At 33.9% G+C, this 16,601-nt stretch overlaps 1 protein-coding gene and 2 long non-coding RNA genes across 3 annotated transcripts; 2 read left to right on the forward strand and 1 right to left on the reverse strand.

The window, feature by feature from the left end:
- The first annotated feature begins 930 nt into the window (after nt 1-930).
- Nucleotides 931-6,427, forward strand: LOC125189924 (uncharacterized). Its single transcript, XM_048087143.2, has 7 exons — nt 931-1,138; nt 1,229-1,408; nt 1,696-1,769; nt 1,841-2,123; nt 5,030-5,157; nt 5,255-5,720; nt 5,850-6,427. Exons 1-7 carry the CDS (start codon nt 931-933, stop codon nt 6,425-6,427), a joined length of 1,917 nt encoding a protein of 638 aa, XP_047943100.2.
- Nucleotides 6,428-13,199: 6,772 nt separating this feature from the next.
- LOC125188490 (uncharacterized) lies at nt 13,200-16,177 on the forward strand. Its single transcript, XR_007170739.2, has 3 exons — nt 13,200-13,997; nt 15,301-15,361; nt 15,976-16,177. It is a non-coding gene; the product is annotated as an uncharacterized LOC125188490 (long non-coding RNA).
- LOC125188489 (uncharacterized) lies at nt 14,236-15,060 on the reverse strand. The gene is made up of 2 exons (XR_007170738.2): nt 14,455-15,060; nt 14,236-14,348 (listed from the first exon to the last, which is right to left on the reverse strand). It is a non-coding gene; the product is annotated as an uncharacterized LOC125188489 (long non-coding RNA).
- Nucleotides 16,178-16,601: the final 424 nt, after the last annotated feature.

Below are 16,601 nucleotides of genomic sequence, written 5' to 3' on the forward strand. Positions count from 1 at the left end.
TTTAAGTTTATTTATGTTAAATAATTAAATCAATCAAGAAGTTAGTTGTGATCGCTACATTATTTCAAACTTCAGTAATTTGTTTTGCTGTAGAATTATTATTTTGGATTTTATTTTTGCATTGAATATTGATTATGTTTACAGATATATCCTTGGATTGTCTAACTTCATTTATTTAATTTAAATAATTGACAAATTAGTTGTGAATGTGTTCTACGTATTTGTATGTATTTCGCATAGATAATCTAAATCATTGTTTTTGAGGTGGTTTCATATATTGTTGATTGACATGTTTTTCAAGATTTTGCTTAATTAAAAATTTATGATAGAATGTTTGGATGTGTGTGTGAAGTTGAGGTTGATTGGAAAGAGGGGGAAAGATGGTAGGACATATAATTTGCCGGTTGTATCAGAAGTAGCTGCATTGATTGTTGGTGATATTGATGAAAATATATGTGATAGGGATATCATAGTTGAACGTCACACAGGAAAGTTGAAAAGGATTCATGAAATGCATCCAACGTATCTTCCTTTATAGTATCCATTGTTGTATGTATATGGTGAAGATGGTTATATGGATGATATTTGTTTCTCAGGATCTGTGACAGGTTTGGGTTATTGTCGCAAAAAAATAAGTGCTAAGGAATATTTTGCATATTATTTGCATGATAGACTGAATTGTGTGTCTATAATTTTGTCATTCCGACGATGTTCTAACAATTTATTGTGGATGCTTACACTAAGGTTGAAGCTGGTAGATTAAAGTACATTCGTTCTCATCAAAAGAGTTTGCGATGTGATTTGTATAAAGGTTTGTCAGATGCTTTATTAAGTGGTGAAACAAATGGCTCTAAGTGTGGTATGTGTGTTATTGTGCCTTCAAGTTATACAGGTGATGCCCGTTATATGATTCAAAGTTATCATGATGCAATGGCTATTTGCAAGTGGGCTGGATATCCAAATTTGTTTATTACATTCACTTGCAATCCTAAATGGCCTGAAATTTTAAGATTTGTTGAGAGTAGGGGGCTAAAATATGAAGACCGTCCTAATGTGGTTACTAGAATATTTAAGATGAAATTAAACAGTATGATCAAAGATTTTCGTCGTAACAAAGTGTTTGGTGATTTTGTTGCAGGTTAGACTTAATGTATTTTATTATGTTTGATTTTAATTTGTTTCTAATTTTTAAGTATATTGTTTATAATTATATTTTTTTTATTTGCAGTTATTTATAATGTGGAATTCCAAAAACGTGGTCTACCTCATGCTCATATACTTTTGTTCTTAGCTAAGAACAAAAAACATCCTGTACCTGCAGATGTTGATCAAATTATTTCTGCTGAAATTCCAGATTCTGATCTTGATCCAAATTATTATAAACTTGTGTGTGAATTTATGGTTCATGGTCATGTGGTGTAGCTAGACGTGATTCCCCTTGCATGTCTGAAGGTAAATGTAGTAAGTATTTTCCAAAAAAATATGTAGATGCTACAGCGGTTGATGATGAGGGTTATCCAATTTATAGAAGGAGGAATACTGGTCGAACTATTTTGAAGAGTGGAACACCCTTAGATAATCGTTATATTGTTCCTCATAACCGTTATTTATTGGTGAAATATGGAGCTCATGTGAATGTTGAATGGTGTAATCAATCTCGGTGTATTAAGTATTTGTTTAAGTATGTAAATAAAGGTAATGATGGTGTGACTGCTTCATTTTATAATAGTGCAAAAGATGGTGATTCAGTTAAAGAAGTAGATGAATCAGTATGTATTATGATTGTAGATATGTTTCGCCTTGTGAAGCTACATGGAGATTGTATGGATTTGAAATATAGTACAGAGATCCGACAGTGGAAATATTAAGTTTTCATTTGACAAATGAGCAATTTGTTGTATATGATGAGTCAACTGGTTTGGATGATGTTATGGCTCGAAGAAGTGTTAATGAAAGTATGTTTTTAGGTTGGTTTGAGGCGAATAAGAAATATCCTTATGCAGGAGAATTGCTTTACTCAGATTTTCCAAATAAATTTGCTTGGAGGGCTGCCAACAGAGAGTGGACACCGCGAAAACAGGGTTTTGTGACTGGAAGGTTGAGGTTTATACCACTGGGTTCTGGTGAGTTATACTATCTGAGATTACTTTTGAATATTATTCCTGGAGCTACTTGTAACAGCCCGACATTCTAGGGTATAATAAATACGGCGGTCGCTACCTAGGCGGACTTAAAAGCAACAAGAACATAGGCTAGGGTTTCATTTAAAGGGTTTTGACCAAGGTATTTAATGAACTATTAAAGCAATAAGTCAACGGTTTAATCAAGAAAAATCAATGATGAATAGATATCATAAATTATGCTCAAAAGACTAGGGTTTAGTATAATCCAAAAACGCATTTTGTCTCAATATTCTAAACCAAAAGGAATAAGTTCAAACTCAAACAAACGATACTAAGTTTCATGTTTCAGCGGAAGCATCCAAGAGAAAGATGAAGCCATGTATGAAGAAACAACTACACACGAAGTTTCAAATGATCATGTTATTCAATTAACTTGCTCAACACCGCCAACCGCTCGTCGCCGCTCAACCTGCACATAAAGAAAACACATGCAGGGCTGAGTATTTTAAACATACTCAGTGGACTCTTGCCAAAACATTTTAATAGATATGTCATCTTTACCATAGTGAACTCGAGTTTACAGTTATAAAAGAATATCATCGAGTATCACAAAATAAATTCATAGACTGGCTAGTCAAACATTTCCTCCCATTTTCTCAACAATCAATAATTTCATAGTGCGACGAAAGTGTGGCCACACTATTCGCCCACGAGACCAGCCGACTAGCAAGGACGGCTCCCGATCCCAACTGTGTACACTAGCCTGATAGGTTTTGCGGCCCTACTCAACCCGAATTCTTTTTTATAGCCCTATAGCCTAATGGAGCTGACTCACAAACTAGGCATCAAGCACCCAACATAATCAAAACAATCACAGGCATGGCATAACATTTTAATCCACCCTTATAACACCATAATCAATATTTTGGTAATAAAAGAGTTTAGTAAATAAAGCCCACCGCGACTCCTTAGATCACAAGTACGCTCTTCCTCTTGCTATCACCCCAAGAGCGCGAATTATCACCTTTAATTTATGCGTATTACAAGTAAGTCTCAATCATTGATTTAAAAATCATGCATGTTCCCAACGTTTCCCTTTTCCCATCAATTCGTTTTAATATCACCATTCAAAATCAAGGTAGGATTATCATATCACTTTTTATTCGCACTACAACTCCAGATCTATCATCAAAACATGTCACACATGAGTGTTTTACCACACACATCACACGCACACACACGAACACACACACACACATACACACGCATACCGATGCACACACACACGCACATCACTTCATATTCATCAATTGTTTCTCCTTTTCACTCAATCTATATGCATGAGGGTTCAAGAACACCGATTTATCGGTTAGATGAAAAAAGATTAACATAAAAATACCATTTCTCGATAGAACAAACGATAAAAACAAAGTAGAATTTTGATTCTTCAATACTTCTTGAGGCTTCAACTTGAATTCTTCTCAAAAGATGAAGAAACCTTGGAGAAAAGTAGAAGAAAATTTGGGAGAGTGGGAGAGAGGGGAGGCGTGTGATTAGAGAGAGAGACGTGTGATTAGTGGCTAGGGTTAGGTTTTTCTCCCATGTATTTATAGAGTGCAAAATAAAATCTTTAATTAAATAAATCAAAGATTTGAGAAGATATGGTGGTGGAAAGTGGCGTGAATTATGGGGAGAAATAAGGGGAAATTCGAAATCTAGGCTATTTAATTAGCCTATGATTTTATTTGGTATTTCACCGAGTAGAATAAAATATCACGGAGCAGAATAAAATAATAATTCTCCCAATAAAAAAATGGAGTAGGCGTGAATTTGGCTCCTTCCATAAGGAATTTAATTAAATTCCTAATTTAAATAGGATATGACAAGATATGCTAAGATATTTGAATTTATTCATGGAAGAGAATAAATAAGGGATCAAATAATATAATAAAATAATCCCTTCTCCCATAAATAGGAGATTTTCTAAAATCACCATGTAATAAGGTGGGTTTCGAAAATCCATAGAGGAATTAGAGAATAATTGGACTTTGGATTTAATTTGGATAATTATCCCAAGCAAATAATTAAATCCAATAAAATAGGATTTCTTCTCCAATAATAATAAGGGTCAAAAATTCCAATAATGTGTGTAGGATATTTATGAAAGTCTTATTTAGTCTCACTCATCCCTTGGGAAAATAATTCGTCACAATATATTTCACCCCGCATCAAAATATTCACACAATCATTTCACAAAATCCACCATTTTTAATTCCACCTCATATTCACAACACATTGACCTTTCAACGGCCACATCATATTTTCCACATCTTTGACTATTCAACCGCCACGTCATATACTCAACATATTTGACTATTCAATCAATCTCAACTCCAAATCGAAATTAGGTCACAAAGAATCATGCACTTAAATCACTAATCAATTAATTCACATACTCCATAGCATTAAAAGTATTTAATGCAAAAATTTTATGTCTCGAAAATTAGGGTTCGAAAAAGTGGGGTGTTACACTACTTGCTATGAAGATTTAAGGAACGTCAATGGTGTTTTGTATAGTACATATAGGGATGCATGTTATGCATTAGGATTGTTGGAGGATGATAAAGAATATATTAATGGGATTATTGAGGCAAGTTACTGGGTGTCTGCTTTTGCACGAAGGCGTTTGTTTGTAACACTATTATCTTCTAACTTCATTTGTCGTCCTGGAGTTGTTTGGAATAGTTGCTGGAGTTTGTTGTCCGATGATATTCTTTATACACAGCGAAGAGTATTAAGACATCCAGGTAATGCAAATTGTAATATATTAAACTTCGGAGTATTGCTTTTCTGATTGTACTTCATGTAATATTATATTAATTTTTCTGATTTGTTACTTACTGAAGTGGATATACGAAATTATGCATTAGCAGATATTGAAAAGGCATTGTTGAAGGTGGGAAGAAGTTTACATAAATTTCAATCTATGTCATTTCCATCAGAAGAATATTTTGAGGCTTGTCAAAACAAGTTGGTAATGGAGGAGCCGAGAAAATTTAGCTAGAAATCATGATGTGTATGTCTCAAAATTTAATGATAAACAACGTCATGTATATGATTCTATAATTTAGTCAGTTGATTCTGAAAGTGGAGAAGTATTTTTTGTATATGGATCTGGTGGTACTGGGAAGACTTTCATGTGGTCATCTTTGTCTGCTGCTATTCGGTGTAGAGGTGAAATTGTGTTGAATGTTGCCTCAAGTGGAATTGCATCTTTATTGTTACCAGGTGGGAGGACAGCTCATTCTCGGTTTAAGATTCCAATAAATGTAACTAAGGATTCATTTTGTTGGATTAAACAAGGTAGTTCACTTGCTGAACTTATTGTTAGGACAAGATTGATTATTTGGGATGAAGCTCCCATGATGCATAAACATTGTTTTGAAGCTTTGGATAGAACTCTTCCTGATTTAATGCACTGTTCAAATCAAAGGAATTCAGATTCACTATTTGGTGGTATAGCAGTTGTTTTTTGTGGTGATTTTCGGCAGATTTTGCCTGTTATTCCCAAAGGTAGTAGACAAGATGTGGTTAATGGTACTATTAATTCTTCTTATATTTGAGATTATTGTAAAGTTTTGAGGTTGACAAAAAATATGAGATTGTTGAATGTTGATAGTGGTGTTGACAGATTGGAATTAAGTGAATTTTCTAATTGGTTGTTAGATATTGGCGATGGTGTTGCTGGAGATTGTACAGATGGATTTGGTAAAGTAGTTATTCCAAGAGATTTGTTGCTTGAATGTACTACTGGTCCTTTGCAATGTATTGTTTCTTTAACGTATCCAACATTTGGGCAGAATGTTGAAGATTCGAGTTACTTAGAAAATCGGGCTATTTTAGCTCCAACGTTGGAAGTAGTTGAAATGGTTAATCAGTATATGATGTCTCATAATTGTTCGCAAGAGCATACTTATTTAAGTGCTGATAGTGTTGTTGGATCTGATTCCCGTCCTGGTCTTTTTGAGGAGGTTCACAAGCCTGAGTTATTGAATGGTGTACGTTGTTCTGGTTTACCAAATCATGAATTACATCTTAAGATTGGTATTCTTGTGATGTTGTTGAGAAATATTGACCACGATTCTGGATTGTGTAATGGTACTAGGTTGATTATTACTAGACTTGGAAGTCATGTTTTGGAAGCAAAGGTGCTTGCTGGGCGTTGTGCATGGGATTTAGTGTTGTTACCTCGGTTGTCTCTAAGTTCTTCTGATTTGAGGTTGCCTTTTAAGTTTCAACGTTGATGCACTATTTTTTAGCACTATAAATACCTTCAAGTATACAGAGTATGAATAGTATAGCTAAAGGTCAGTACCGGGATATCGAACAAGGGGAAGGCAAACACGGACTGTCTATCTACTACTAAGACTCAATTACTATCTAGAAGAACGGAAGGTTTTGAAAACTTTTTAAAAACAGAAAACAATGGATGGCAAATAACAACCAGGTGCAAATAAATCACGAGATAAAATATAGAGATAAGGGAATTTCAGGGATGTGCGTTCACAGTTATGGTTATACAAATTCCAAACTACAATACCCTAGCACAGTTATTACTTTGATAGGACGAGTCACCTAGCTCATACTCATGCGATGCAAACGTTGATTACAAGATTAGGGTTGTCAATCCTAAAACGTAACTCCATAAAGCTCCTAAGACCCTTGAAAAGTCCTCACTCTCAATTAACAATGCCATTTTAAGGGAAGCTAACTGTAGCGTCTACTAAGTGGATCTAATTCGCTAGAACTCTCTCACAGTTATGAAGCAAGCTATATTAAATCATACACGATTGTGTCACTCAATCATGAAGCATCAAGATTAACTTAGGGAAGAAACAAAGTAAAAATAAAACGGATATTAAATAGAAAAAGGAATTGTATAACCAAAGTCGTTACTAACACATCTCTAGAATCCTATGAGTTTAGTTACACATAATGGAATAAGCTAAACACATAGATTGAAGGGAAGACAATTTGAACATAAAACTAAAGCTAATAAAACCCGTAGGTTGAATCCTTGTCGTTCTTGATGTTCTTGAATTCCTTCTCCAACTCCTTACGCGATTGAAGTACTCTAGCTTTTGATCTCTGTGAATTATTTTGCAAAAAGAAGCTCTATGGTTGATGAAGCTTGAGGTCCTATTTATAGGGGAAAGCCAATCCTCATTGTAGAAGGAAAAGATCTTCAAAATATGGTAAATCTTGGAGCAGATCTAGGGTTAATCGGATTCGCCGCCTTTCTTCGGCGGGCCGCCGCACCTTGGCCGGCGGTCGCCGCATTAGAGTCCAATCGATAGAGATAAGGGAATCCTGGGGATGTGCGTTCACAGTTATGGTTATACAAATTCCCAACTACAATAACCTAGCACAATTATTACTTTGATAGGACGAGTCACCTAGCTTATGCTCATGCGATGCAAACGTTGATTACAAGATTAGGGTTGTCAATCCTAACACGTAACTCCGAATAGCTCATAAGACCCTTGAAAAGTCCCCACTCTCAATTAACAGTGCCATTTTAAGGAAAGCTAACTGTAGCATCTACTCAGTGAATCTAACTCGCTAGAACTCTCTCACAGTTATGAAGCAAGCTATATTAAATCATACACAATTGAGTCACTCAATCATGCAGCATCAGAACTACATAGGGAAGAAACAAAGTAAAAACAAAACGGATATTAAATAGAAAACTGGAATTGTATAACCAAAGTCGTTACTAACACATCTCTAGAATCCTATGGGTTTAGTTACACATAATGGAATAACCTAAACACATAGATTGAAGGGAAGACAATTTGAACATAAAACTAAAGCAAATAAAACCCGTAGGTTGAATCCTTGTCGTTCTTGATGTTCTTGAAATCCTTCTTCAACTCCTTGCATAATTGAAGTACTCTGGCTTTTAATGTGAATTATTTTGCAAAAAGAAGCTCTCTGGTTGATGAAGCTTGAGGTCCTATTAATAGGGAAAAGCCAATCCTTATTGTAGAAGGAAAAGATCTTCAAAATATGGTAAATCTTGGAGCAGATCTAGGGCAATTCGGATTCATCACCTTTCTCCAACGGTCGCCGCGTTGGAGTCCAGAGTCTCTGTTCCTTCGGCGGCGGACCGCCGCACGACTTCCGGCGGTCGCCGAGCAAGACTCTATTCCAAGTGTAATTTTTCCGAGGCGGGCCGCTGTATTGCTCTGGCCGCCAGGCGCCGGCGGTCGCCATACAGCTTCGCGGCGGTCGCCGTCTAACTCCATATTTCCAGACTTTGTGTTTTGACTCCCTTTTTCGGCTCAATTATACACATTTCTCACAAAACACGTCAAAATACCAAAATAGATAAAATATTCAAATAATGGACGTGTGGAGTGACTTTGATATAAAAAACGGACCAAATAATGGCCTTAAAATAGTGCAAAATCCGAGCGTATCAAACGTCGACAATTTCCAGTGATTGTGTCTTATGCAAGGACTATTAATAAGAGTCAAGGGCAGTCTTTATCTCATGTTGGTTTGTTTTTGAAAAATCCCGTTTTTGCTCATGGGCAATTTTATGTTGCTGTGTCAAGAGTTACAAGTCGCAGTGGGTTAAAAATATTAATATTTGGTAGTGAAGAGGAGCCTTCTGATGTAACTGACAATGTTGTTTACGAAGAAGTATTTCGTAATGTCTAATATATAGTTTTTTTTGTTTATAATTATAATTAAGTTTTTGTTAAACTGATATATAATTATGGTTGTTATCTATTTTGATTTTGCATATATAGTTCAAATGTTGATTTCTGCTTTTGATTTTATTCTTAGAGTGATTATACTGTAGTGTTTCTTTTTTTTCGATACTAAGGATGATTGTGAATCATTTGTTTTATTATGTGAGGGATAATAAATAGCATAAAACCATTTTAAATATCTGTTACTACTATTGTTTTTTATTTGATTTTAGTGTAACTTGAATATTGTGATTGTGTATTAATTGTGTGTATCATAATTGAATTTTTATTTATTGAAAGATATATACTACTAATTAAATTTATATAATTCAAATTGAAATCTGGATTTATTGTTATCTTCATTCTAAATAGTTAAAAGATTGTAATCTAAATGTAAATCATTTGATTTTCAAAGTGTAATGTCAATAATTCATTTTGAATGCCAAAGGCATATGTAAAAAATGTTGAAGATATTGGAATTATAGTATAATATGTATAAATGAGAAAATTGGGGGCTAAGATTTTATTGGATATTGAATATTATTTGGATGTTGAAAATGAATATATCCGTTAACTATTAAGCACAGTTTGTTTAGAAAATTCATTTCATAATTAAAGTTGAAACTAAAGTTGATTATAGTACATTTCAATCATCATAGATACATATGATAAAAAGTAGCAAGTCAAAATAACTGAAAGCATTGATATTTCATGGAAGTTTTAATCATCGTACATACATATGATGCAGTAGCAAGCAAAATAATTTATTGTATATTATTGATTTCTGGTGCAAGTACCTGAATGCAAAGTAATAATACTATGTTAATTATTTAATAAAGAATGATGATAAGTTCAGTTTCACGGTGGAATTTCATATGTATATTTGCTGACCTTAGGACTGAACATCAACTCTTAAAACAAGGTTTGGGTCTTCTAATAGCCAAAAAGTAACGAACTCAACCCATTCTCAACTTATTTTCTTTATAAAAGATCCTCCAATCCATTAGTGAAAAACATGTGGTATCTATCATTTTTCAGCCTCATCAGATAATGACGTCCATTAATCGTGAGATATACCATTCTCTTTTCTTCATGGATGAGATGTTTGATCCAGATTGAGCACAATAGTTCCTTCAACGAATAAATTAAATAGCGTTATATAACATTTTATTTTTTTTATAAATATTCAAAGAATGTCAAATTCGCTGAAAGATGTTTTTTTAAGTAAATTGTTTTGAGTATTATAAGAAATACCTAATTTTACAGATTGAGTTCAGTTATTAAATAATAAAACTATAAGTTTAGGAATTAATTACCAATTGATATTTGTCGTTTTCCTTGATGATCACACCGAAGGTAGGTCTTCCTGGGTAGTTCAAATAACAGTCTTCAAACAACAATGTACCTGAAATTTCTCAGTAAACAACAATTATGTGTCAAATTGTTAGAAATAATATTTGATAAATAAAAATACTATTTAGTTTTATTTTTTCAATAAATTACTGCATGATTGGTGGGCTCTTGATATTTTCATTTCCGTCAAAGATGTCAATTTTGAACGGTGCATCGCCATTGTAGAGTATAACTATGGTATCTTCTATGTCTACATTGTTATCATCAAGAAATTGACTCCAACCAGTTTTTAGAACATATTCATTGTTTATAAAATTGGCTTCGATTTCACATTGAAACGGTGATGAATCCATGGTTATTTTGTTATGTTTTCGAATGGTGTAGTTTGTAGCAACTGCAAAGTGCCTAGGTAGTGTCTGTAAATAATTTAACAAATACTATGATTTAGTTAATTAATAAAGTAGTAATAATAGGTTTTTACAGTTTAATAAAACAATAGAAATAGATTTGGAGAATTACCACGCCAGTTTGGTTGATTGTCGAATACTTTGGTATGCAGAATTTAAGTTTTACTCCCTGGTTTGTCTCTGAGGTTGAGTTCTCGCTAGAAGTTGACATTCTTTGGCTTGAAAAAAGTACTCCCTCCGTCCCATAAAAATTGAGTCGTATTCCTTTTTAGTCCGTTCCAATAAAGTTGAGTCATTTCCTTTTTTAACTAAAGACAAAACATCTAATCACTGTTACTTTATTCCATCAATTACTTTACTCTCTCTTATCTTTTCTACTTTTTTTATTTCTCCTATTTATTTAATATAAATTCTTAATCTCCGTGCCCAAAAGTTTTGTCTCAACTTTTATGGGACGGAGGGAGTAATATTTTGTTAGTTTAAGGAATAAAAATTAGTATATCTGTTGCTGTCAATTGTGAATAGATTCTAAGTGTAAAGAAGATTACCTTTAGTTTTCGTTTGTTTGGTTTTGTTTGCTTCGATTTTCTGGAAGAGAAGTTAAATACTAGCAAATATCAATGGTTGCTTGATTCTTGAAACAATTGATTTGAGATATAAAAAAAGCTGATTTTCTGAAACGATGTGATTGGATGGGATGAGAATGTCAATAGTCTTATTTATTAAAATGATGGTACGGTTATCGTCTTTATTTTGTATTAGGGTTTTTGTTGCCCAATTATAATTAATGTTGTATTGCAAAATGATGTAGATATATTGTAATTTATTTATGTTATTAGTGGTAAAATATCTTAAATATTTGTGAAGATTTTTTGTCTGTAAGATAAGTATATGGTTTATTGGTTAATAGGATATACGATGATTTTTTAAGAGATTTGTAAAGTTTTCTTGTAGGATATGTATATAGTTTTGTTTGTATGTAAAGTAAAACAGATGAAGAGGGAATAAAGTAGTAAGAGAATTGGTTTAGTTTTGCTAAAAATAGAAATGATTCACTCCATCTGTCCCTAATAATTCGTCACCATTTGATCGATATGAGTTTTAAGAAATGTAATAGAAAGTGAATTGAAAACGTTGGTAGCATGTGTGTCCTACTTTTATATATTACTCCCTCCGTCCCGCTTAAGATGACACGTTTTCCTTTTTAGTTTGTCCCAACCAAGATGACACATTTCCTTATTTGGAAACTCTCTCTCTAATTAGTACACTCAACCACTTTTTTTCACCCCTATTAAAATATTCACCTTTCTTTCTCTCTCTATTTTAATACTTCCACTCACCTTTTCTCTCTCCTAAAACTCCGTGCCGGCTAAGGAATGTGTCATCTTAGCCGGGACGGAGGGAGTAGTTTTATAATAAAATGTGAGTGTAAAAAAGTTAGTGGAATGTAGAGTCCACTACCAGAAATGGTAAAAGTGAAAGGTGAAAGTTTTTTAGAGACAGACAAAAAAGTAAATAGGGACGGAGCGAGTAATTAATTTGGAATTTCTCAAAATAGCAAAATGAGTATATTATCATATGACAGAAGGAGCACAAAACATGAGACACTTCTGAAAGGATAATTCGATTGTCCCAACTAGGTTGAGTTGTATTCGTGTTGTTCTGTTTAAATAGTGTTGAGTCATTTTCATTTTTGGTAAGTTAATGATATATCCAATCATTTTTACTTTTTTCATTACCTATTGGATTTTCTGTACATATTTCCTAGGAGGGAGTATGTAAGTTAAGGTAAAGTTAAAATAATCTATTTTTTTTCTTTTTTATATTATTTAGAAAATATTATTTATTAGAGCCTTTTGTTGTTTGTTAAGCTTGTATCTATTAATTAATATTATGATTCATTGTTATCATGATGTAGAGATTTGTTTGTAATAAAAAAATATAGTATTACAATAATAATTTAATTGATAATAAGGCTGTTGAGCATTTCAAGATAGTATTATTTAAGTTTTACTGATAAAAATGTAAAATATTAGTTTTGTTTTGTTTTTGTCTACTTTTGATTATTTTTGGTAATTAGACATGTATTTTGGGAAGATTAGCTTTTTGTTGAGATTTTAGATATTGCACCGAAGAAGCATAAAAATATATTTTTGATTTTGTGAGTTTCGATATATACTGTATGTGAGATTGTCAATCAGCTTGGAGTCATCATTACTTTGAACGGTAGTTGTTATTATTATTTGTTGATTCATTTTAGATTTAGGTGGTTACATATTGATATTTAAATTTTATATTATTATATAGGAGCATAAGATTTGTGATGGTAGTTTATATTTATAACAGCCTGAACTTTCGTACATTATTACTGTTACTGTAATTATTATTATTATTATTAGTCAAAAAAAAATTAAATTAAAATTTAAAATTAGTGATCGTTGGAGAATTCGAAACTTGCCCTCTACGTTTATAATAATCGATCTTGGAATTATAAATGAACATTTCAAGTGCAACTACAAAAAAAAAACAAGTAAAAGTTTATAATGTCTGGCGTATTTTCGAAGTCCGCTAAAGTACTATTATACAAATTTATGAAATCCGTATCTATTACAATTAGGGAAAAGTTCACGCAGCCCATTCAACGATCGTGCTCGTACTTCAAGAAAGTCCGGTGCATCATCAGGGATAACTGTGGATGTTATTTGTTTTCCTACACCAAAGCCAAGAGCCTGAACCGGGTTTTTTTTTTCTACACCAAATTAAACAAATATTAGATGAATAAATGCCCAAATAACTAAACTAATAGAATAGTACTCCCTCCGTCCCAAGATAAGTGACTTGTATTCCTTTTTGGGGTGTCCCACTTTAAGTGACCTATTTCCATTTTTAGCAAAAAGTCATCTCTCTTACTTTATTCTCCACCTACTTTATTCTCTCTTCTCTCCTCTACTTTTCCCTCTCTCATACTTTACTCTCTTCACTTTAACTTATTTAAATATCATTCCTTAAATTCTGTGCCCAAAAGAAGTAGGTCGCTTATCTTGGGACGGAAGGAGTAAAAAAAAAGGGATTAGGCGTATCCTAGAAGGATCAGGTGAGAAGATCATCATCTTCTGACAAAGATGATATTTTCTGACAGAGAGAATATTTGGAGGGGAGATTTGTCAGCCAAGTTGCCGTCTTCTCGCACATATATGTATACACCACCAATCATTTTCATACCCCCGCCTCACATAAACAATAACACCCACAATATTTTCTCAACGAAGCAAGAGGAGGAAGCAATCCATCAGGACCTTTTGCATATCATGAAAGAGACGAATTCAGCAAGTCCTTTTCACAATCACACAAAGGTGAGTATCATCAACACCTCACTTTTTTTCACATATTGCATATAGCCTCTGCCCAAAATACTTCCACATATTGCAACATATTGTATATAGGCAAAACTTAGCCTCTGCCCAAAATAACAACTTAGCATCCGATGGATATTGCTTATAGGCAAATTTAGTATCTCAAGAACATAGTTGCTAGCATCTCAAAAACATGAAAAATAAAATGGCAGATTTTAAGTGACACTAAGAACTTAACTTGAAATAACATAGGAGTTGCCGGAGGGACTTCCGGCAGCGAGCTCGGCACCCCGTCGCCAACGATGAAAGCCCACACTCCAAAATCCGTCACTAAGTTTTATTCGTTACAGCCTGCAAGTTTGAAATAACAAAACTTTGACATCAAAAATGAAATCTTGATAAATAAATAAAAAGAAGAGAGAGGAAATAGATGAACAAAATAGGTTGACTATCCTACCTGTCGAAGATCGGCGTCGGCGGCAGATCCGAGTGAAAGAGGGAGCCGAGGGAGAGGAAAAAGGTGATGGAGGGGAAGCTGGGCGGCGGTAGCGGTATGGTGAAGAGAGAGAAAGAGAGGGAGGGAGAGACGAGAAAGAGAGGAAAGAGAGAGAGAGACGAGGAGAAGGAAACATCATCGGAGTCGGCGGCGGCGCCGGTGGGCGGCTGGTCGACGGCAGCAAGGTGTGAAGGGGGGAGGCGATTGAAATTCTGATTTGGGGGAAGTGTTTTCCTATTTTGTGCATTTGGGGAAAAAGAAGTCAATAGTGAATTAGAGAGAGAGAGAAACCGATACGTAAGGGAGTATATGGGCTGATTTCATTTTAGAATTGGGGCTGCTCCTTTTCCTAATTAATTTAATTAGAGTTGGATTAATTTCTAATTTAGTGCGAAGATTGTGGGCTACTTCTATGAAAAATACAGTAGGATAGAATAATTATTTATTGGGCCAAAATTCATCCGAGCAAGAAGAGTTGTTGGATCGGATAGAATTAATTCTCACAGGAATTTTGGACTGAAGAATAAATTGGTTAAGCAAACTAAAATAATTAGTTGTGATCTAAGTTGTTATAGTTTTGCGTAAATTTGTAGTAGTATATGGAATATCACTTCAGTCGAAACCCGAGAATAGTGGAAGAAGAAGCATCAAATAATATATGAGTTCTAGAAATCTTCTAAAGGATAAACAATAAATAAATAAACAAAATGAAAGAGATTAATTAGGAGGCATGCAATCCTATTAAAGTTTAAGCATTTCTTGAAGTTTGATTAGTATATCACATTATATTGTTTTGTTATCAAAAAGGTTATCTTTGCAAATTAAAGTCGGAGCGAGAATCTCAAGTTAAGGAAATTAAACGAGCGAGGTGAGTTTTCTTATACTAAAAATATAAATTATATTTTGTGAAAACTCGAACACGTGTTCGTGATTTTAATGTTGTCTTGCCATAAATGTTTTGTGTATGATGCTTATCTGTTGGCTAAGACCAAGTGAATTATGACTGATGATATATAAGTCGAATTCGGGTCCCAGTGAGGGTGGTGTCCCCGCTCGGACTAGTGTACACGGGATACCTCTGACCGAACGGACGACAGAGAAGGTGACCGTGGAAGGTGGCCACCTTCCCGGCACAAGGATACCTCTGACCTGTTGGGCAGAGAAGGTGACCGTATGAGAACACCATCTCAGCGGCACAAGGATATCTCTGACCTGTTGGGCAGGGAAGGTGACCGTATGAGAATACCATCTCAGCGGCACAAGATGATCAGATATGTCTATGTACAGGAAAAAAAAAAAAAGGGGGCTGTAGCCCAATGTGAATATTTTTAGTAAGCTCAGGTCTTTTCAATAAAACCCCTGAGTGTTACTGTGATGATGGCTTGACAATATTTTTTTTTTCAAATGTATATGTGTATTTTTTGGCAATGTGTTCACTGAGTACCTTTGTACTCAGCCCTGCATATATTTCTAAATATGCAGGTTAAGCGGTGACGATGAGGGGCGATGTTGAGCAAGGATGGCGAATGTGTTTCAGTGTGATAAATGCTTGGATGCATCGTGTCTCCATACACAGTGTCATTCTCTCTTGATTCTTCCGCTGCAATGTAAATAATGAGCTTATGTTCCTTTGTATCATGCACTCTGATATATTTTGCCAGTTATTCAAATTTAATTTCACTCATATCAGTTTTGCCGAGATCCCCCTTTCTTCTCCGCTTCTTTAATCCTCCATTAGTCGTGATAAACCGTGTTTGCTATCCTTAGCAAAGTGCGGTGGTGACAATATTACTACATAATTTTACATAGATAAAATATATAACTTAAACTAATGGTATTATATTAATAAATTATTTTTATTACTATGGATATATTTATGGTACAAGTTTATGTTTATGCCAAGTTGAATTTGAATGAAGATAATTAATTAATTATAAAAATAAAGTCATTTGAATATCAACATTTATTTTTAGAACTAATAGAATATGTAATATGGTAATGATAAAATGCAAACTTATATATTGTACAAACTCAAATGTCCTCAATATAGCTTCAATATAGTTTTAGTACGATCAAGATTTTAAATATTGTTCCTATGATAAAAACAC

Source organism: Salvia hispanica, chromosome 5 (genome assembly GCF_029641045.1).
Source record: "Salvia hispanica isolate PSC_SH4W2 chromosome 5, Shi_PSC_v1, whole genome shotgun sequence".
Taxonomy (NCBI): domain Eukaryota; kingdom Viridiplantae; phylum Streptophyta; class Magnoliopsida; order Lamiales; family Lamiaceae; genus Salvia; species Salvia hispanica.